At 53.1% G+C, this 21242-nt stretch overlaps 7 protein-coding genes across 7 annotated transcripts; 3 read left to right on the top strand and 4 right to left on the bottom strand.

Moving 5' to 3' along the window:
• Positions 1 to 47: 47 nt before the first annotated feature.
• On the bottom strand, positions 48 to 1343 carry BO82DRAFT_396029 (cytochrome b5-like heme/steroid binding domain-containing protein). The gene is made up of 4 exons (XM_025638818.1): positions 1087 to 1343; positions 1000 to 1030; positions 677 to 914; positions 48 to 599 (listed from the first exon to the last, which is right to left on the bottom strand). Exons 1-4 carry the CDS (start codon positions 1097 to 1099, stop codon positions 378 to 380), a joined length of 504 nt encoding a protein of 167 aa, XP_025486780.1. The 5' UTR covers positions 1100 to 1343; the 3' UTR covers positions 48 to 377.
• A 3315-nt stretch (positions 1344 to 4658) lies between these two features.
• On the bottom strand, positions 4659 to 5017 carry BO82DRAFT_378705 (translation machinery-associated protein 7; the record flags this gene model as incomplete). The annotated part of the gene is made up of 3 exons (XM_025637641.1): positions 4659 to 4753; positions 4841 to 4930; positions 4996 to 5017. The coding sequence occupies 3 exons, from the start codon at positions 5015 to 5017 to the stop codon at positions 4659 to 4661; spliced, it is 207 nt and encodes a 68-aa protein (XP_025486779.1).
• A 401-nt stretch (positions 5018 to 5418) lies between these two features.
• BO82DRAFT_359004 (putative serine/threonine protein kinase (Prp4)) lies at positions 5419 to 8357 on the top strand. Its single transcript, XM_025636452.1, has 3 exons — positions 5419 to 6382; positions 6437 to 6669; positions 6720 to 8357. The coding sequence occupies exons 1-3, from the start codon at positions 5649 to 5651 to the stop codon at positions 8189 to 8191; spliced, it is 2439 nt and encodes an 812-aa protein (XP_025486778.1). The 5' UTR covers positions 5419 to 5648; the 3' UTR covers positions 8192 to 8357.
• On the top strand, positions 8304 to 9039 carry BO82DRAFT_202807 (uncharacterized protein). The gene has a single exon (XM_025630622.1). It carries the CDS (start codon positions 8415 to 8417, stop codon positions 8844 to 8846), a length of 432 nt encoding a protein of 143 aa, XP_025486777.1. The 5' UTR covers positions 8304 to 8414; the 3' UTR covers positions 8847 to 9039.
• Positions 9040 to 14303: 5264 nt separating this feature from the next.
• On the top strand, positions 14304 to 15590 carry BO82DRAFT_295862 (serine/threonine-protein kinase; the record flags this gene model as incomplete). The annotated part of the gene is made up of 2 exons (XM_025631883.1): positions 14304 to 14889; positions 14992 to 15590. The coding sequence occupies 2 exons, from the start codon at positions 14304 to 14306 to the stop codon at positions 15588 to 15590; spliced, it is 1185 nt and encodes a 394-aa protein (XP_025486776.1).
• An 856-nt stretch (positions 15591 to 16446) lies between these two features.
• BO82DRAFT_358999 (SDR family NAD(P)-dependent oxidoreductase) lies at positions 16447 to 18050 on the bottom strand. Its single transcript, XM_025636451.1, has 5 exons — positions 17632 to 18050; positions 17508 to 17510; positions 17285 to 17472; positions 17039 to 17190; positions 16447 to 16973 (listed from the first exon to the last, which is right to left on the bottom strand). Exons 1-5 carry the CDS (start codon positions 17792 to 17794, stop codon positions 16586 to 16588), a joined length of 894 nt encoding a protein of 297 aa, XP_025486775.1. The 5' UTR covers positions 17795 to 18050; the 3' UTR covers positions 16447 to 16585.
• A 243-nt stretch (positions 18051 to 18293) lies between these two features.
• Positions 18294 to 19403, bottom strand: BO82DRAFT_358998 (uncharacterized protein). The gene has a single exon (XM_025636450.1). It carries the CDS (start codon positions 19338 to 19340, stop codon positions 18360 to 18362), a length of 981 nt encoding a protein of 326 aa, XP_025486774.1. The 5' UTR covers positions 19341 to 19403; the 3' UTR covers positions 18294 to 18359.
• Positions 19404 to 21242: the final 1839 nt, after the last annotated feature.

The raw sequence follows: 21242 nt of genomic DNA, 5'->3' as shown, positions 1-21242 counted from the left end.
ACATGATTTTATGACTTGACGTAATAGTTATTGGTTGGCAAATTAGTCTCGAAATTTACTTTATTTCCTCTTCTCAACATTTCTGCTTCTGTACTGATATGATACAGTCATTGTTTTCGAGGTTCACCCAGAGTTCTGTAGGAGAAAATTGGAGTATGACAAATTGAACCACCATAATATCATAATTCATCCAACCTACTGCCTGTCCGTCAATACCTTTTCACAGCACCCTGAATCCACGCAATCATTTCAACTCAATCCCAAACAAACCAGCCCTACAGTCCGAAAGCCTTCTGTCCATCCCCGCCCTATCTAAAGTATTCATTCCCCTCACCCACCCATACTTCATACACCTCCAAGACCCCCGATGACTCGACTTAAGCCCCCTCCTCCCCCTCCGCCACCAACTTCCCAACGACCAAGTACTTCTCCGAGAACCGCTCCTCCCACGACTGCAGATTCTCCAACTGGTCCGAGTCCAGGTCCTCCAACGTATCCAACGGACCCTTCAGGTCCTTGGTCAACATCTCCTCATCGAAGCTCTGGCACGCCAAGCCGCGGGACGCGTCCCGACCGGCGAAGTTCTCGTAGGGTCCGCCCTGTTGCCAATCCCACGAGTTAGCCTTGTCATAGAGGTGAAGCGTAATCGGATTTGGGACGTGATGGGAACGCCTACCGGTCCATAGAAGTTGCGGCCCGGGGTGACGTCGAAGACGCGGCCGCGCACGGCGAGGTAGACGGGTTGGTCGGCGGTGCCGTTGTAGGGGAGGAGCGTGGTCGGGGTGAAGGTGCGGAAGACGACGGGTGGGGGCGCTTTGGGGAGGGCGACGGGGGCCTTGGGACGCAGTTGCACGTAGACCAGGATGATGAAGAGGGTGAGAAGGATGAGGTTGACGGGGGAGGCGATTGTCATTCTTTGCGGGGAATGTTAGTTGGGGTTTGGTGGTGTGGGATGGGTGCAGTGTCTGTCAGCTTGGAGATGTTGAAGGGTTTACTGACACTTCGGCCGGTGGGGATGTTGTTGCTCCGTCTGTTGGTGGTGGGCGTTAGTGATTGAGGGGAGGACATGTTTAGGGGAAGAAGTACCTGGGCTGGACATTTTGGATGTGTGATTCTTGTGCTGATTGATGGTTACACGGATGAAGGTGTGGTTGTGTGGAGCTGAGAGTTGAAAGGGATTATTGAGCTGAGATGGATTGATGATGGTGATGATGATGGATGGTGGGAGTCGCCCGGTGTATGACGGCAATTGAGGGCAGAAGGGAACTGGAACCAATCAACGCCACAGCTTAGTGTGCGGAGAACGGAGCCGGAATCAATGACGGCGATTCGTGGAGGTCAAGGCGGTAAGCGCGGAAGCGCGATTCGGTTCCGTTGGATCGCGCTACTCTGGCTGATTCAGGTCCGTCCGATCATGCAGCAGTACAGTAGATTTATGATTGTTTGTCTACAGTACTTCCTAGGTGCAATTGTTTCCTCCTGTCACGCTGATGGTATGAATAAAGAATGAAACCTGATAATCGTGCTGCACGAGACCGTGGCTGATCGTTCTGCACCTTTCTGCAGCGGCTTCAATTATTGCAGCGATCCGCATTCCTGAGATTGCAACGGAGTTCGGAATGCGCTCGAGTCTCGAACCCCCCAGGCTTTCGGAGCTCCTATAATTAAACCCATTCATTCTGAAACAGTCACCCTCGCCCGCTTTGCCAATTTCTTTTGCTGCTGTCAGTCCACTAGTTCGTCATTTATTCTTAGACTAGCTCCGTCCGGGCTCTAACGGTCGACTTTCCAGACAAGCCCGGCCTGGGTTGGCATCGCAATTCCAAGAGGGGCCCTCAGTCAGTGACCTCCGCGGCTCCAGAAGACGCGGTTAATTGTCTGTCTGTGTGTTTGTGTTCTCTTCCCTTTCGATCTTTCACCCGCTTCTCATTCATTTCTGTCCCTCTTTCTTGTAACCTCTTTGATTAATTCTAGTGCCTGGTCGCCCGCCCCATAACAATTCGTCGAGGTTGGATCATCTATCTATGAATCTCTCTTTATCTTCCTTTGTCGTCTCCTTCAATTGTGGTGGACTGATCCTTTCTTGAATGACGTGCCGGCACGTCTGTCCCTTCGCGTACTAAGCCTGAACTTAGCTACCTGAATATTGGTCACATTGCTTATTCCATCTGACTCGACTGTTATACTCTTCTTGACTTATCTTCTTTTCTCAATCTTGATATTTCCTCCTGTTGAATCTGCTCCAACCCGACGTTGGCGCAAAGTGGTCTTATTGAACATCTCGCCCAAGCTTTTGGTCTCGCATCATTGAGACTTGACCATCAAATTATCTGATTCACAAGCTATAGCATCCGCCCAAAAGGTCTGTAGTCAAGATGTGGGGAAAAATGCACTTTCATCGATCGCGAAAGCCGGTCATTGGAAATCCCACCTTGATCGACAAAACTCTAGACGATAGTGTTTATCAGTCCTGGTCTCGCGGCCCAGGCATGCAGAGCACCGACAACCGTTCCCTGACTTCTCGAGGGTATGTCGAAATAGTCGAGTTGTGATCGCATCTCCCTGCTCCAGAGTATACTTGACTTGCTAACCCGTTCTAGCAACCAAACGGACTCACTCAATCCCGCGCAGCACCCGTACTCAGGCCGCAGGGTCGTATCTTCATCCAAGGCCCCGAGCATCGCCCCGAGCATCGCATCCGATGATCTTTTCGATCACCGCTCGGTCAGCTTAACAGATCTTCCATTGCAGACAGGTATCCTCGGTCACGACCTCAGTCGGCCTGAGAGTGTTGAGATCTCTCCTCCCGACTCACCTGTTTCCTCGAGTCGGCCACCGCTTAGTCGCGGTAGCTCCCGCGTCTCCCCCATAGAGGACGAATCCAGGCCGGACCTTGATAGCGACCCGATGGAGAAAAAGGAGAACACCAGGTTCACCAGTCAGCTGCCCGTGCGCAAAATCGGATACTCCCCAGTGGATCAGTCTCACGCAGCGAACTCGTCCTCGAGAGGATACGCAAGTAGGCAGGACAACTTTTCAAGGGGCTCGACGTCAAGCCATTCTGGCATGTTTGGGCAGCAAGCCTCCGGCAATGCTTCGGTCCGCACCGACATGTCAGCCACACCCCCGTCATCGCACGGGTCGAATGGTCTTGGGTGGAACACGCAAAGTGCCCGGAAACCTCCCTCGGAGCCACGCATTCGCGAGCCTTGGAAGGGACCTAGTGGACGATCGCCAATAGTGCAGCCTATCCAAGAACGACCCAGAGCGAACACGATCCGTAGCTATGATCAAATGAGAGCACGCAACGGCTCAGCAGCCTCCGACCTCGCGGCTTGTGGAATGGTTCCGACCGTGGTGACAACAATCACAGCCGGAGATCATCGACCTACAGACAAGCATTATGGCACAACCAGGAGCAATCCCCGTGCTAGCACACCCGAGGCAACCACCCCGACCGTTCGCAGCACCAACCGCGTCCCACCTCGGGTCGAGCTTCCAGAGCCGGAACCAGACTGGGAATCCTCGTTAATGGATCTTAAGCTGACTACTCACGAAATGGCTGAAGAACCCACAAGCCGCTTTAGCGCAACCACTTACGAACCTACCGAAATAGGCAGCTCGATAAGTAGCAGGCGTAACAGCATTGATACTGTCGCGGACACTGCATCTGTGTCCACAGAGTGTCAGCCCTCTATCATGTCTCGGAGCCGACCCGTGCCGAGCACAGTGGCTCCCGGGAAGAAGCCGACAAGAAAGCCCACGCCATCCCAGGCCACTGTGGAGGCGGAAGCGGTCCAAGAACCCACAGCTATCACTCCCCAGCAACAAAATCAAAACCGGATTGATGCGCTTGAAGCCCGCAAAGAGAATCTTGCGCGTCGCAAGGCCAATATTAATACGATCATCTATGAGTTGACTCAAGTTATTCAGCCGAGTTCCGTCGCCTATGACATAGCCGCTCGGGATGAGGTGAAGAAAACGGTCGCCAGTCTCGAAAGTGAACTTGCAGAAATCAAGCGAGAGGAGCATGAAATCGGCGTGAAGCTACTCAAGGCTTGGAAGAAGCGTGATGAGCTCGATTGCTATGGGGGCGGCTCCGGCCTTTGGGTCAGCCGGGTGACCAGTTGAAGGTCGATCAAAACATTCGTTTTCATTGCATCCCAATCCGCTCATGACAGCGTGTTGGGCCTGGGTGCTTCTGCCCCATCTTTTAATATACTTTCTTTACGATCATGTGGGTTGGGCGAGGTTTGTTGGTTGCATTATGCCTTTCAGCGTTGCGTTTACCATTCGGCAGCATACAGCGGGTTTCACTTCTACTTCTTTCGTTCTAGCAAAGCATGGTAGACAGTCTTTCTTTGATCTGTGCAGTGCGCGATGATACCCTGTTTGCTTGTTGAGAGACGCGAATCTCAAGTCTGGGGCCAGTTTCCGTGCAGATAGATTCCCCAGCGTTGAAGAACTGAATCACGCTTTGAGGTATTTATTGAATAGATTATCAGTGGATGAAGAGTGCGCTCAGCGTTGTAAATGCATCAAGTAAAGTTGCTCAAAGAGAATAGCGCTCAATGCCAAGCGACTCCACCACCTTGCGCTTGTGGGTCATGGCTCGTGGTATATCATGAATGACTGATCTCAATGCTCCAGAGGGTGATTTATTTCTTGCCCGACTTCTTGATGCCCTGGGCACCAGTGTTAAGGGGACCCTTGCCCTTGGCCTTCTCCATCAGATCCTTCTTAGCCTTGGCATCTGAATGAAGATAATGCAGTCAGTGAGATGCTCGCGACCATGATTTAGCCACCGCTGGTGTTGAAAGGCAGCAATAAGTAAACATACCGGCTCTCTGCTTCTCCTTGAAAGCGAGATCATCGTCATCGAGATCCTTCTGGGCCTTCTTGGCCTGCTTGAGGGGCTTGACCTTGCCACCTAGACGAAAAAGTCGTGTTAGAACGGCGGATGGACAATATTCAAACAGCCTGATCAGCGCATACCTTCTCTGCTTTGACCACCCATTGTGCGATATTGGTTATGAAGAGGTTTTGTGAAAGGAGAGTAGATGAGGGCAAGAATGCGTAGTCGCGCAAAGAGGAAAAGGAGGGGAAACGCAGGCGCAAAAAATCGTGTCTTATCAGCGATTGTCCCGCGGGGAGCCGCTAGTCTGGATCCAGCTAGGCGCCGAAATCTCTCCCTCCCTCTTCCATCGGTCACCGCCTCGGCACCAGCTCATCCCATCCATGATCTCAACAACCTGCTTTCCCCGTCTACCTCGTTTCTGTTACTACCGCGTGCGATCTCATCGCCCCCAGCTACTTATTCGACAAATCCAACCAGCCTCGCGTGAATATCTTGAACCGGAGACAGTAGCAAAGTTTCTCACCAGTATCTTTTGCATATTTTCCTCAAAACATAAAGCCAAAAAAAACTTCACCACACTGTCTCAGGCTTGCTCAAGTTGGCAAGGGCCGTGGCATCTTCAGCCGGTTGGACTTTCTCAATATATCCTCCCACCTTGACGCGTCATCCAAAACCATTCTTGGCTAACCGGAAGTTTTTTTTCTCTCTTCTCTGAAGCTGCGCGAAAGGGCCGATTTTTGTCTATCTAGGCACACTCCGTTGAGAGAAGATATCTCTCGGCAGACGCAAAATGGCATCACGCAGGTCGAGGTCTCCATCGACCCCTTCTGAGGGTGAGATCATCGAATCAGGTTCAGAGACGAAGGCAACTACGTCGCAACTTCCTCTTAATGGCAACCGCGTTGACCGTCCCCCCAGAGCTAGTTCACCCGCCCCCAGATCTCCAGCATCGTTGAGCAGATCGCCCCGCCACCGGAGGTCGAGGACCAGGACCAGATCGCCCTCCCGTACCCGGTCCCGCTCCCCCTACCGCGACCACAGAGGCTACAAACGTCGCCGGGACGATGACTATGATCGTGACTATGACTATGACGACCGACGATCCCGATACGAACCCTCCCGCCGCGTCAGGTCCCGATACGATGATAGCCGTTACGCGGGCCGCGGCGGTCAATCCCACCGACGACCCCGGCCCTACTACGACTACGATCGGGAAGAGAATTTTGGCGAGGGGCTTCGATACAGCGACGAGTCGGATCGTCGCCGGGAGAAGCGCGCCCGCACCCGCAGCCGGTCGCCGTTCCGCGAAGTGCGGAAACCCAAGCAATACTCTGGGGATGAGTGGGAGACCCAGCGAGGTGATAGCGTCGCGTCTCGCGACCGTAGAAGGAAGGCTTCTATTGAACAGTCAGTGAGCGAGCGGGGGAAAGCTCCAGTCGTCGCTCGGGATTTACAATCACATGCTGAAACTCAGAAACCTCAGGTGCAGCAAGCTTCTGGCACCCCTAGTGTTCGTCTTGAGAGGTATGCTCATATGATCGGTTCTTGTCGCGCAGGAACATACTCACAGCTCTGCAGCGTGAATAATGCACAGACTACCGGAACCCAGGAAGAGCAACAGCCTGAGGAACCGGTCGACGAAGCAGCCCAACTGGAAGCGCGCCGCAAACGGCGTGAAGCTATCCGTGCGAAATACCGTGGTCGAGCTACGCCATTGCGTCTGCAGGCTCTCCACCTTGGAGGCGAGAGGGATTCGACGACCCCAAGCGCCGAAACCGTCGCTTCGGCGGCCTCGAATGGCACTCCTTCCGGTAAGTCAGAATGGCATTGCAGCCGCGTACAGTAATCTGACTAGCTATAGATGCAGTCCCACAGTCGGCTCCTCAGACGCCCGACGACAGTCTGGATTCAATTCCTGACTTCAAGGTTGACAAGGATGACAGTTCGCTTAACAATGGTGCACCTGTAGATGGTGCTGATAAAGATGAATTGTCCGCAGCCGACTACGATCCTACCATGGACATGAGAGCCGAGAAGGAAAAGCACGATACTCACAGCTCGACTGAGGATGTTTCTGCGGCGGCGTATGACGAAACGCAAACGACCAAGCAGGACATCCTGCTCCCTGATGCCGAGCAGCCTCGACCCCAACCCAAGGCGAAAGATCCCTACGATATGTTCGCAGAGGACGATGATGACGACATGTTTGCGGAAGATACGCATGACACCGCGCAGCCTACGCATGCTTCGGCGATGTCCGCCATCCCGCAGCCCAAAGAGCTGGATGTCAGTATGCTGGATAACTGGGACGATCCGGAGGGCTATTACAACGTGCGTCTCGGTGAGTTGATCAACGGACGGTATCATGTACAGCAGAACCTTGGGAAGGGTATGTTTTCGTCTGTCGTGCGCGCGTCCGATTCCAAGACTGGCGGACTGGTTGCGATCAAGATCATCCGACAAAACGATACGATGCGGAAGGCGGGTATGAAGGAGATTGGCATTCTGGAGCAACTACGCGAGGCGGACCCCGACGACAAGAAACATGTCATCCGGTTCGAGCGGTATTTCGAACACAAGGGTCACTTGTGCATGGTGTTCGAAAACCTTGGCATGAACCTGCGGGAACTCGTGAACAAGAAGGGCCGCGACACGGGGCTGAATCTTACGGCCATCCGAGTCTATGCCCAGCAGATATTCCTGGGACTCAGCCTGTTCCGGAAGTGCAATATCCTTCACGCCGATCTGAAGCCGGACAACCTTCTAGTCAATGAGAACTACAATGTTCTCAAGGTTTGTGACCTGGGGTCGGCATCGCCCACGACGGAGAACGAGATAACGCCATACTTGGTCAGTCGGTTCTACCGGGCGCCGGAGATCATTTTGGGGATACCGTACGATCACGCCATTGATGTGTGGTCGATTGGCTGCACGCTATTCGAGATCGCTACGGGGAAGATCCTCTTTACGGGGCGAAACAACAATCAGATGCTACGGTCGATCATGGAATGCCGTGGCAAATACCCCCCGAAGCTGCTCCGGCGCGGGTCGCTGACGCACCTGCACTTTGATGAGATGCTGAATTTCCACAGCCAGGAGGAGGACAAGGTCACAGGTCGTCCGGTGATCCGGGTGGTGGATTTCAAGAAGCCGACGCGCGATTTGCGGACGCGGCTGATGGGCAAGGGGACCCGTGGGATGACGGAGAGTGAGACGAAGGAGCTGACGTTGTTTCTGGACCTGCTGGAACGCTGCCTGAACCTCAATCCGGAGAAACGGTGCACGCCGACGGAGGCGTTGCGACATCCGTTCATCTCGCGCCCGAAGGTGTAGGTTTTTACGGAAATGGAGAGGGTTTGTACATATTATGTCATAGTGGTACACTTGCGCACATATCCGTAGTACTTCGCAGTAATATTTTGAGTTAACCACAGCACGGCAGCGTTGATGAGTATCAAACGAGTTCTACTGAGCCTGTAAGATCTGAAGATTTGCCAATGGGGATGGAGCCGACGATCCTGTCTTAGATTGAGTACAGTACCTAGTCGGTAGGTGGATGACTCAAATGGCCGTTTTCATCCAGTCCAGTCCAGTGCCACCGGCGTCTTTTGAGGCGTACGTATGGCCCCAGCGGGCTCAGCAGCCACCCACCTGGCAAACTGCGGGTCACTCCCGTTGTGGAGGGGTTGACGTTGACGTTGTGGTATGGTGTGGGCTGTCTGGGTCGGAGGGAGCCTGGTGGTCGTGGGGTCGTGGTGGTGGCAACGAGGCAAAAGGCTGGGCTGGGCTGGGCTGGGGAGCGGGGAAAGTTTTGCCAGCCACCAGCCACCGCCTCCCACCACCGCCACCTACCGCCGTCATCATCATCATCATCATCATCATCATTATTGATCGCATCAGCATCAGCATCAGCATTAGCAATTTATTGAGGTGTCTCTGGTCGGGAGATGGATGGATCCGACCCGAGGGTCTCACTGCATGGTCTTGAGGTCTGGATTACTGTACTCCATATTCCATGGTCCAGGTAGTAGGTAGAGTGTACTGTACCGGGTACTCTACGGTCACTGTAGGTGGGTAATAGCTTTTACCCTGGGGTCGGATGAAGAAGGGTCGGGTGATGTGATTGATTGGATGCGTGTGGTGGGCGTAGAAGAGCCAGAAGGTGGCTGATGCGATCGATATACTGGATTCTGGAAAGGGTGGGATGCCGTACGGTGCCGTGCCGTGGGAAGCCGTAAGGCTGTGTCTGTGTCTGTGTTTATGTTGAGGTTGAAAAGCTGGGCTGGGCTGTGCTGTGCAAACGGAATAGGGGTGTTATGGTTATGGCACTGGGCATGAAATGGTGTACTGTGCGTAAGCGCAAACGTACTGCACATGGGTTTGAGGGTGGTTAGGGTAGGTAGGGGGGTGTTGAGCGTTGAGGCTCGGATCTATGTTTGTGCTGTTGGCGTACAGTATGGACTAGGTCTGGTTGTTCTCTCTCATAGATATACTCTGTATCTGTTGCTGTGTTGGTGTTTGATAACTGTATAAGGGGATTGTGTCCCGTGTTGGTGATTGATATCTATCTATCTATCTGAGGGGATTGTGCAGCTACGTACTATTGTTTTTGGGGGATGAGTTCCAAGGTTATCGGTATAAGTTCTTAGCAGATGAGTTTAAGATGCATTAAAAGAAGAGGGATGATGTGAGATGAAGTGTGGTTCTTGCTCAAGGCTGCAAGGGCTACATTGTTACTTATCGTCGATAAGTTAATTCCTTCCTGCGGGGATCCGTATTTCAATCGGAAGTGGACCCCCGAAACAGGGAGTGGAAATCTTCATAAAGGACAAAAGGGTTGATCAAGGAAACTGAGCCGAATCGACCTGTGTACTGTTGGACTGTACGAGTCCAAATTTGAGGTCAGCAAACAAGCAAGCAAGCAAGCAAGCAAATAGCTTCGAAGTTGGAACAAAGAAGAGAGATCATTGTTTGGGGTTGGGGCTGAGAATTTGCATCTGGTCGGCGGTCCTGTATCCAACCGGGTGAAAACAGTTGGACCGGAGGATTGATGATATCATGTTGCGTTGGGGTTGATGTAGGGGGGTTTCGGTAGAGGGCAGGGGATGTGGATATGGGGTGTGATGTGAGGTGTTCTATACTGAGTATACTGAGGACTCGGATGTTTATTCTGTGGGGTGGGCTTTTTGGTTTGATCTATTGTGTATAGAACATTGTGGGATATAGTTATATAGCAGAGGAGAATAGTACCATGCTTATCAGACTGTGTTTATAGCAGTGATAGTCACCACTTACAATTGGAGTACTGCTACTCAGTATAAGTTGCTGAGTACCATACAACCATACAATTACCGAGCATGTCGAATGACGAGACTACCGGTACTCCGTAGACTGCCTACAGCCAATCCTCCATAGGAGGACTCTCAACCCCCCCCCCCCCTTTTCCCCCCCTCATGCAGTGCAGTGCAGTAGTTCAGGCCCCCAATAAGCATACCATCGCCTGCAAGTGCGTGTGTACTGTACTTGTGCTGTGCAGGTTCGCCTCCCCTCCCTCCCACATCCCAATGGGTCTGTTTGCAGCCCGCCAGCATATACTATGTATGTGCGAGTATGTACTCCGTACATGGCCCGGCATATTACTGGTAGTCTACGTCCTCCGTTATGCGCTCACGAACCCGCCTGTGTGTCTGTTTGCACACATACATCCCGAAAGGGTGGTGGGATTTTGAGGCGAAGAGAGAGAGGGAGGGAGGGTTCGTCACGGGATGAGCGAATTTACTCTACCCAAGTAGACAAACAGCGTGGTCAAGCGCGGAGCTTTTCCCTACTGTCTGGTCAACCTCTGCAGTAGACACCAGTAAGCAGTAGGCAGTCAGCAGTAAGGCTCTCTATTCTTCGATTGAGTTCGGAACGGGATTGTTCCTCTTGTACTCATAGGATCATAGCCCAATTGGGAATTCTCCGAGCTGACGAAAGGATGGAATGGATACATCGGGTGTCTCGTCTTTTCTTTCTGCTTACTTCTCGGGGTTGATGATGCTGATTAGAGGAGGAAGGTCTGGAGGGTTATGGAGTAGGTTCGGGGGGGAGGGTAATTGAGCAGTGGTTGGTTCTAGCCTTGATTGGATTTTTTTTTTTTTAAGTAGGTGTATAAGGGGCAGAGGCAGAGAGGAGAGGGAAGTCTGGAACTGCTGGATTTGATGATCAAGTGAGATTGGAAGTGACTTGCTGCCAGGTTTCGAGGTTCAAGGTTGCTGGCCCGTGCAACCGACGACAGCTTCCGGCCTGAGCCCTGCCCTGCCCTGCCCTGCTTTCTTTGCTTTGCTGCTACGAGTACTCCAGGCTGTGGGCGGCACTCACTGCATCCATAACTGCAGCGGGACAACCCAACGTGGCGGCAGAGCAACCAATCATCAGCCGCTGAGCCAGTCATCCGAGCCACTAGTCCCCATCTGGACGAACCGCCCTGTCATTGGCCTGATCTCCATTGCCTCACTTTCGGATCGATTTTCTGAGGTGTAGGTTTGGCCATCATGGATCCTTTCCCTGGCCATTCGCATGGCAATTCACTGTCATCCACCACAGAAGACTTTCCAACTGCTAAGGAATAGAGTTGGGTTGGAACGGTTGAACACCCACCACAACCACCACAACAGTGGTCGGCAGAGTATAGCATCATCGGATTGAAAAGACGGTGTGGGTTAGTCAGTAGTCCTCCACTGTCGAAGATCGTTGTCGCGAGTCCGGTGTCAACAGGGCACGCCCTCCCGCCTGTCCCCTGTTTGATTCGACGTTTCGTATAGATACCCGTCTCAACTGAGTAACCCAACCCACCCGGAAGGAGGGGAGCGAGGACAGAGGGGGAGTACTGTAGAAGAGAGGATGAGCTGGCACTACCTCTAAAGACTAACAGAGTCTATACCTATACACCAAAAGTCACAGTGTCCAGTCTAAGTTCTACTGTACCGACCACCACTGACAACAACAAACTGTCACGTCCATCTAACCATCTAACCCTCCGCCCCAGATCGGTCGTGCGTGCCCTGTCAACAACACGAAACAATGGACCAGCACTCGGGAGGACGCCTGGTGGGGCTTTCCCTCAATTTTAGTCCGAGTAAATTGATGGGTACCTAGGAATGAGGTTGCTTCTTCCTGCTCATATGTGTAAATCCCTCCAGCCTCATTCTGACCACTCGAACTCAGCCAACGGGGCGCACGAGAGAGAGATGAACAACGAGTGACAAAGTGACGAGTGGGAAGAGTGAGAGATCCTTTGTGCTAGTTGCTAGCTTGGGAACTGGGTTTTCCGTCTGTATCTCCCGGGGGGAGGCTGGAACCAGGGTCAGGATCTTGGTCTGTTGCTCGAACCGTCGCAGGCCATATGGGGAGAATTGCCGCCCCGTTCCAATCCAGCAATCCCGGGGAGGAACTGGTGTGTGAGTGTGGCAGTTTCGGGTGCCAATGAGACAGACGACTCCAGAGGCGGCGGATTTATTCATCCCAGACTCTCATTCCCAGTTGCATCCCGCGTGCAGCCAATGGGCTTCCAGGGGGCGCGAGCCTGTCGAAACCTTTCCCATCGATTCCGCCCGGGCCAGGCTGGGAAGTGGATTTGTGGTGTGGGTATTGTGGATTGTGCATGATGTGAGTGGAGCCCTTTCTTGATTATTTTGGGAAGAATTAATAAATCTGGGTAGTGGTGGTGGTGGTGGTGGTGGTGGTCCAAAGGAACAAGACCTGTCACACCTACACCGCCTCTGCAGTTGAAGATGTGAGATGTGATGTTTTGATGATGCGGATGCTGATGATGTTGTGATTGTCATTGTGGTTGTTGTGGTTATTGATGTTCTGCTTCTGCTTCAAGCTATAGCTACTGCAGAGTAGTGATTGTAAATGTAGGTTCGTGGCTGTAGAAGATATACTTCTACTCCGGAGTGGTGGTTGATTCTTTGTTGTGGTTCCCTTTCTATTGTCTGTCTGCTGACCTCTTCTTCCTTTCCTTTCCTTTCCTTCCTTTCTTCCTTTCTTCCTTTGCTTCCTTCCTAAGGTTTCCTTCCCTCCCTTCCGGCTCTGTCCGCAGTCTGCACACCACACTTTCCCACTTTCCCACTGTCAAAGCATTCTACCTCTTACGTAGGAGAGGCCAGAAAGAGGGCAGGGTGGAATGGGAAATCGTGGATCCGCCCAGGCTCAGCTCTTTCATATTATTGTTCGCCTCCCTCGGACCCCCATCCAGTCGCCATCCAGTCTAAGCATCATACATTGTTAGTCGAGTGGAGTGTGGGGTTCTTAGTTCCAGACTGTAACCCGTGTGATTCGCCTGGGAACCGCTGCAGTGGCTCTGGCCACGAGTCTAAACTCCGTGGAATTATTAAGTGGAAGTGAATTAATTCAACACCTCCTTATCATCACCCGCCCATCTTTTACCCTTTCGTCTAGTCCTATGCCCACGCATAGTATTTCCTAGTATTTATTCCATCGGCCCTGGTTTATTTTTACTATTTTACTGTTTTACTGTTTTATTGTCTTACTGATCTACTTGGTCTGACTACTTATTTTTACCTACCGACCTACCCTACTCTACTTTCCCCGTATTGATTCTCCCGTCCCTCCCTCTCCTTTTCCCTCGCCCGTTCCCCCCTCCTCTTCCTCTCTCTCCCTCTCCCTCTCTCTGTGTCCGCCCGCCTGTCTGTCTGTGTCTGGTTCCGCGTCTGTTTTAGTCTCTGTCCCTCCCCCTTTCGAACGGTGTATCAGCTTCTTGTTTCTTCTTTCCTTCTATACTTATATAGGTGGTGCACATTATCCTCCCCCCTCCCCCCCCTCTCCACCCCTTTCCCTTGCGCATAACACAACAACACACATCCACATCCCTTCCACTCTTCCTTCGCCTTCCTCGCCTTACTCGCCCATCATTAACAGTCCGTCCATCTGGCCCCCATCGGAACTACAAATCTTCTGGATCGCATCCCTGGCTGTACAACACTTCCCTCCGCTCGGATTGCCACTGGTTTCTTACGCCTCCCCCCACTAATAGAGAGGCAAAAAAACAAAAAGGACAAGGAAATTAATATTCCACTCGCACCTCGACACACCATCCACTGGACATTCACCCCTAGGATCTTGATTGCCCTGCCTATTTGATCAACCTCCAGATTCCATTCCTTCAATGGCTCCCTGAAGTATCTCAACTGGACAGAAAGGCGACTACTCCCTCTTTTCCGTTCCTCTGGACCTTGGATAATTTGACCTGACCTGAACCACCGTCCCGCCACCCGGATTTTGGACCCCAGGATTTATATCAACGATCCCTTACTGTGTCTCTGCCTCCTTCGCCCTTCACTTTACTCTGACAGAGACTCGTGTGTCTTGACACCAGTCTCTTCAACCTCCCGTTTCAATGCTCATGCTTCCCCCTTCCCCCGTCTACGGCATGTATCCCCCCATGCTGCCCACTCCGCCCCCCACTCCGCCCGCTCGCTGCTATGCTCCGGAAGACCGCTTGGGACTGCTCCTGGCCAACCGGCTGGAGCTCACCAGCATCCTGGGCGTAGGCGCCTATGGTGTGGTCTACACGGCCGTCGACATTCATACCAATGTTCTGTATGCTGTCAAGGCCCTCAACAAGTCCGGACTGGATGCTCGCCAGCTCAAGTTCCAGCAGCGGGAGATCAAGCTGCACCACATGGCCAGCCAGCACCCCAACGTGGTCTCCTTGGTGCGCATCATGGACTCGGTTGACTGCACCTATGTGGTCATCGAGTTTTGCCCCGAGGGGGACCTGTTCTCCAGCATCACTGAAAAGGGCAACTTCGTGGGCAACGACCTGCTGGTCAAGCGCGTGTTCCTGCAAATCCTGGATGCGGTCCACTTCTGCCACTCGATTGGAATCTACCACAGGGATCTGAAGCCGGAGAACATCCTGGTGACAGACCAGGGCCTGACGGTCAAGCTGGCGGACTTTGGTCTGGCGACCACCGACTATCTGACATCCGACTTTGGTTGCGGGTCAACCTTCTACATGTCTCCAGGTATGTTCGGGTTCTAAGTTCTTTTTTTGTCTTTAGTCTAGTCTGGGTAGTCTAGGGAGACCAGACCAAGGATTGTCATGGACATCAGCTGACCGATCTTAGAATGTCAGCAACCAAATTCGCGATCGGTGACGTGCTACGAATCAGCGCCCAACGATGTGTGGAGTCTCGGGGTCATTCTGGTAAACTTGACGACCGGCCGCAATCCGTGGAAGCGGGCCTCGATTGAGGACTCGACATTCCGCGCATATCTCAAGGATCCGTACTTCCTCAAGTCCATCCTGCCCCTGTCCGACGAAATGATTTGTATTCTCAGCCGTATCTTTGAGTGCGACCCTTCCAAGCGGATTACCATCCCGGAGCTCCGCCAGGTGATCATGGATTGCCCGCGGTTCACCATGAATCCTGTTATCCCCTGGTCCAGCGGCCCCGTTGACTATATCAACCCTGTTCCCGGGCCCATGGACACGTTCAACACGCAATCTTCCGTTTCCTCTGGATCCTCCCAGTACTCTGACTTCTCGAACTCAGTGGTCTCCAGTGCTTCATCCTACACGGAAGGCTATCCCGACATGGACAGTGTCTCGTCGATGTCTTCTGTGGGATTCGAGACTGAAGACTGCAAGGACTTCTACCCGTCGGAGCCGATCCAGGCTCCTGAAGGACACGTCATTCCTTTCAGTTTGATTCCTGTTTATTGAATCAAGCCAAATAAAAAACAAACAAAACAAACAAAAGCACTTTACGCAGGTCACGATTAACGGCATTTGACATCCGTCTCTACTGGATACTGTTCGACTGTATTTTTCCACAGGATAGCCAGGAGATTTTTCGACACTACATTCTTTGGACATACGCCTCCTTCCGGATTGCATTTATTATACCCTATTTGTTCGGCATAAATTGCCTTTTATTTGTCAGCTACAGCCTTGGGCTTGGGGAGCGGTGGCCGTGGATTGTTTTAATAATGGTTATACTAGGGTGGAATTCTGCTCGGGTTGACTCGGGTATACACTTGTTGGCGTTGAATTGGGCGATGGCATTGAAAGAAAAGAAAATACCCCGGATTTGTTGGAGTTGCCTTATGATATTATACATAATTACATAGTCTGAGTTGATTCGACTTAGCAGTTTGGTTTTTTTTTTTTTTCCCACTACTTGGCAACGACTTGGCCTTACACTTGACAACATTATGATGGATATACTTCTACTTGTACTTTTACTTGGTCCTGTTGCAACTGTTGAGATAGGTAGATGCTGGCTTGTGTTGCTGCTGAGGTCATCGTGATGTTAGGCAACTGCAATTCGAGACAACTTGATGTTGCCTACATGTACATTAGTGTATCGAATGCGACTTCGGACTTGCACTACATTCAGCATAGTTCCAGGTAATCTCCCTAGGAAGTCTGCTTCAGCATAAGTATACTTGGCAGAATACATGGCCATATTGCATATGCTCCTTTCTACATTTAAGTAAGTTAAAAGGCTCTTCCTCTGTGAGTTATTACTCTTATTCACCAATGAACTAGAGACAGACTGCACTCGACTTTGCCCGTCTGCAGACTAACATGTGATATATATACTATAGCATCTAGGAATATAGACGACCCCAGCCCACACATTCCTCCCACTATCTACAGATACAGTTCACCCCCCTCTGCTCCCATCCCCAACCACCCAACCACCCATAGGAAATCTACATATTCCGGCCCCCCGTGACCCTGATAGTCTCCCCCGTCACATAAGCAAACAACGGACTCGCCACCGCCAACACCACCCGCGCCGCCTCCTCCGCGCTCGCCGGCCGGCCCAGGGGGATGTCGGGATATTGTCCGTCCCCTTCTTTATCTGAAGAACCTCCCCGACGAGCAGCCAACTGCCCCCCCGGAATCCCCAGCGCCACCCGCTCCCCGGCCGCCGTGACCATCACCGCCCCGTCCTCCTTGGGCGAGGTTAGTCGGGTCCGCACGTGCCCGAACGCCACCGTGTTGGCGCGCACCCCGAACCCCGGCCCCCATTCCTTGGCGATCGTTTTTGTCAGGCCGATTATGGCTGCTTTGGCGGTGCTGTAGTTTGCTTGGCCTCTGCTTTACTATCAGTATTGAGTTGGGTTTTTTTTGGGTTGGGGGGGGGCGGAGGGAGGGCTCACGGATTCCCGTGCACCCCACTCGTCGAACTGATATTCACAATACACCGGGCGTCGCCGTCGTGCACGCGGAAGAACGGGGCCGCGGCGCGCACGAGCTGGAAGGGCGCTGTCGCGTGGATCGTGAGCATGGTCGTGAATTGGTGGGTGGTCATCTGCCTTCTGTTTAATCTCCTTTTGGTCTGGAACCGGGGTGAACTGGCGTGAAGGGTCAAGCTGGTAAGGGTCGGGCTGGTAGGGCTGGCTCACCTTATGAATCACCCCATCCCACGTGAACCCCGCGTTATTGACGAGGATGTGGATCTTGCCGTTGCCGAACGCGGCCGTCTGGCGGATTAGCGCGGTGATGTAGGTTTCGTCGGTGAGGTCGCCGGGGATGGCGAGGGCGGTGTTGGGGCCGTGCTGGGTGTTGAGGGCTTGGGCGAGGGCGTGGGATTAGCTTTCTTTTTCTTTCGGGGGGGCCTAGCTGTGGGTTGATATTGCTTCGGGGGGGGGGATAGGGATAGGGATAGGATAGGTAGGGCAAGCCTAATGATCAAGGCAGGGTGAATCCCCCTCTCCGGTCACGTGTAGCTAGGGCAAAACAGCACACTCACCCCCATCCACATCTGCAATGACCACGCGCGCCCCCTCCCTTGCGAACAGCCGGGCGGTTTCGGCGCCGATGCCCTGCGCGGCGCCCGTGATGAGGGCGGTCTGGTGGGCCAGGAGACCCTGGGGGTAGGTGAGCTGGGTGGTGAGCTGGGTGAGGCGGTTCATCGTGCTGTTGGGTGGTGGATGTTGGGTGGTATGTATCTAGATAGATAGGAGGTGGAGTATATGTGTGGAGTGTGGTTGTGCGGGGAACGGCTGTGCCGAGGCTTCGGTCTATCCCTCCATCCCCACTACTACCCGAGAACCGTTCTTTCGGATATACTATGGCATAGCGATAAGCTTGCGATGCGGATAATGAGATCTTTACGTGGGCGTGGATATTGATGCAAACGTGATGGGCACTTCTTAACAACGACAACTACCACATCGACAGACTAGACGAGACATAAGACGGACTTGGACAGAAAGTGACCTGGCCTGAAAGTTCATCAGGGTCACACATTGCTTACGTTGTTACAATCCCAGGTAGTATCCTCCCACCACCCCCCTCGTGTTCACTTGTAGCACTCTTCTCATCTCCCTTAGTCCGTTCGTCGCTCGTGTTGAATTTTCACCACGAACACAATTGGATTAAACCCCCCACCCCCCCAAAACCACTTTCAATTGTACTACACCACACCACGCTCACCACAACGCGACGAAGGATGGGTATCACTAACTGTCCGCACAACTACGCCCGATGGTGCCTCTCACAGCACCCACAACCACACACACAGCCCTCCCCCGCCAGCGCCAGCAGAAACGCCTCCACCGTCGCATCGTGTCCCGCCAGGATCTGCAGGATCAAATCCCCGTTCTCGAACGCCGCCGTCAGATCCGCCGCCCCGGCCCCTGCTCCAGGACTGCTGCTGCTGCTGCTGACGAACAGCTCCTGCCGACTCACCTCCGTCGTCTCCTGCAGCAGGCCCACCACCGCCCGGCACTGCAGCAGTCGGCCGCGCAGCAGATACCGCCGGATGCGGCGCGTCTCGTCCACCGCGATCTCGTACTCGCCGTAGCCCACGAGCACCCCGGGGTCGTTGGTCGGTGACGTGGACGTGGTAGTTGATGCTGTAGCAGCAGCAGCTGCGGCTGCGGCTGCTGCGGTGGTGGTGGTGGTTGCCGTCAGTGACAGCTCGTAGGGAATGGCAAAGTCGAACAGCTGTACGGTAAAGTCCACGATCGAGGCGGCGTACAGCAAATGCGTGCCGTCCTTGGGACAGCTGGGGCACTGCAGGAAGAGGCGGCACGTCGCCAGCGCGGTCGCGATGGCCTGCAAAAGCAAGTCCAGCCGTGGGGAGTGCAGATGCACCATCGTCGTCACGGAGCGCAGGCGGTTCATGTGGAATACCAGCGCGTCGCCGCAGTCGCACGTCGGTTGCATGTGCACCGCCAGCGGGCAGCTGGTAAATCCCTTGGTGATGAACTCCTTCTGCAGGAAGGTTGGCGACATGGACGATGTGGCGGTGGAGGTCGTCGTAGCGGTCGTCGGCTGGTCGAAGATGGACAGCTGCGGCGGCGGAGGAGGAGGAGGAGGAGGCGGTGGTGGTGGTGGCACGTACCCCCTCGGCGGCGGACCATCCATGCAAGACGGATGAGGAGGACGAGGATACCCGAGGTGCTGCGCTGCAGCAGCGCACGACTCGTCCAGTAGCGAGGAGACATCCGTCATGCTGACTCCCTGGCTATCGGGGCTGTTGGAATGGCTGGGCTGGCTGGTATCCTGGGGACTCTTTGCGTAGCAATCGAAAAGAACCTCGTTAGCCTTGACTCCCACCTCCAAAAGCACACACCTAGTAAAGAGGCAGATACTCACCGGCTCTTCCAAAATTCCATCAACCACCGAAGGCGGCTGACTCGATACAAACGGCTCAATATAATTCCACCCGCCATGGAGATTCCCACCACCGCCGCCTCCTCTTGAAATCATCGGCTTCCGCTGCTCCACATGCTGATGCTGATTCTGTTGCTGATGCTGGAGCTGTAACTGCCCTAATTTCCGTAACGTAGCCCGATTCTTACTCCCCTTGGGTTTCCCAGACCGATTGGCGACGCGATACCGACAGGTCAACCCATGCCGCAGACATCGGATGCACGCCGGCGAGGACGAGGACGACGCCGAGGAAGCCTCCTTGCCCCCCGACACGGACAGGTTGCATTTCACCTTGGACTGGCGGCAGTTCTCGCACGCAGCCCGGAGTTTCGGGGTGTTGTCGAGAAGGTTGGTGGTGATGGCGCCGGGACCGGGGGTGCGAGGGGCGTGATGATCGGTCTTGATAACCGAGTGTGTTTCGGCCAGCATCTATACTTTTTATTCTCTCCCCGTTGATTAGGGAGAGGGGGGCTTGTTTGTTTAGGGGAGTGCGAGCGCGCGTGTAGCTGTGGTTTTGTGTGACCTCCCTTCTTTGATAATTGTGAAAGGAGGTAGTGGTGGTGGTGGTAGTGGTGGCGGTGTGGTGTCGAGTACTTCCGGGTTAGGGTTGTTGTTGTTTGTTGATTGTTGGTTTCATTCGCGAGTTTTAGAAATAAAAGGATCACAACAATGATGATAGAAAACCATGTACAACAGACATACATATACACACAATACAGGCAGGGCACACGTTGGCCGAAGTCGATAAGGGGAAGCCTGCAACCTCTCAAACCGAAAGTTGTAGAAACAAGATCGGGGAGAGATCACCTTTTTATCTATACTTCAGATGCGTTTCCGAGCACGAAAAGTATAATATAAGCTTGAATCCATCAGCAGCAGCGCACGCGCATTCTTATTTATATCAACCACCCACAGTGCTAGTCTTCATCCACCCTTTCTCCGAATGCTGGGCTCCCCGTTGCTTGGTTTGCTGGCTGGTGGTTGCTGGCGGCTGCTTGACTGGGGCTGACTGACTGACGGACTGACGGACTGAACTAAATCGAATCGAACTGACTGGTTGGGTGCGGGCTGGGCCAAACCTGCAAGACTTGACCTTCGTATCGCGGAATCCCTAAATGAACGGTAAGCGCAGATGAAGTCAGCCGTCGTGACACCCTAAATCATTCCATCTGATCCACCTCGCATGGGGGAGGGGAGGTGGAAGGGGAAGAAGAAAAGCCGGGGGCCCTCGCGAATCTGAGCGTCGTCGTGGTTTTCTGGACATGTGTGTCCAACTGACCTGCCCGTAGATTAATTTTTGCTTCGACATTCTTTATCACTTTACTTGTCGGAAAAGAAAATACACAATTCAAAAAGAAAAGAAAAAAGAAATCAATCTGCCAGATTCGATTTCGGCCATCGCTGCTTGGCTACCAGAACGGCCCAACCATCTCCCTCGTCTATTTTCTAACGTAAGAGGTCCAACAAGATAATAAGCTCAAGTGCAACATTGCCATTCGTTTGTTTGTTCGGCAGTCCCAGTCGGTGGGAGGGAATCTCTCACTCCCTCCCCCAACTTTAACGCAGATTCTGCTTGAAGCCAGATATCCAAACTGTAAGGCGAAAAAAGGCTATTATCTCTGACGTAGCATCCAATAGCACTGGAAAAGAAAATTCGGTATGCAAGCCAGCGCATACCATGTGAGCTGTAAAACTGATGGC

The sequence above is a fragment of the Aspergillus uvarum genome, assembly GCF_003184745.1.
Source record: "Aspergillus uvarum CBS 121591 unplaced genomic scaffold BO82scaffold_82, whole genome shotgun sequence".
NCBI classification, from domain to species: Eukaryota; Fungi; Ascomycota; class Eurotiomycetes; order Eurotiales; family Aspergillaceae; genus Aspergillus; species Aspergillus uvarum.
Note: the sequence above shows the minus strand (reverse complement) of the source record. Positions and strands in the feature narration are given on the sequence as shown.

Excerpts from the sequence above, each read along its gene's own strand:
- BO82DRAFT_396029 (XM_025638818.1), bottom strand. Across the intron at positions 915-999 it reads ACATCCCCACCGGCCGAAGT|AATGACAATCGCCTCCCCCG; the intron begins GTCAGTAAACCC and ends TTCCCCGCAAAG. Across the intron at positions 600-676 it reads GCCGCAACTTCTATGGACCG|GGCGGACCCTACGAGAACTT; the intron begins GTAGGCGTTCCC and ends GATTGGCAACAG.
- BO82DRAFT_359004 (XM_025636452.1), top strand. The coding sequence starts at position 5,649 with ATGGCATCACGCAGGTCGAGGTCTCCATCGACCCCTTCTGAGGGTGAG. Across the intron at positions 6,383-6,436 it reads CCTAGTGTTCGTCTTGAGAG|CGTGAATAATGCACAGACTA; the intron begins GTATGCTCATAT and ends ACAGCTCTGCAG. Across the intron at positions 6,670-6,719 it reads CTCGAATGGCACTCCTTCCG|ATGCAGTCCCACAGTCGGCT; the intron begins GTAAGTCAGAAT and ends GACTAGCTATAG.
- BO82DRAFT_202807 (XM_025630622.1), top strand. The coding sequence starts at position 8,415 with ATGACTCAAATGGCCGTTTTCATCCAGTCCAGTCCAGTGCCACCGGCG.
- BO82DRAFT_358999 (XM_025636451.1), bottom strand. The coding sequence starts at position 17,794 with ATGAACCGCCTCACCCAGCTCACCACCCAGCTCACCTACCCCCAGGGT. Across the intron at positions 17,191-17,284 it reads GGGATGGGGTGATTCATAAG|ATGACCACCCACCAATTCAC; the intron begins GTGAGCCAGCCC and ends AACAGAAGGCAG. Across the intron at positions 16,974-17,038 it reads AGTGGGGTGCACGGGAATCC|AGGCCAAGCAAACTACAGCA; the intron begins GTGAGCCCTCCC and ends ATAGTAAAGCAG.
- BO82DRAFT_358998 (XM_025636450.1), bottom strand. The coding sequence starts at position 19,340 with ATGACGGATGTCTCCTCGCTACTGGACGAGTCGTGCGCTGCTGCAGCG.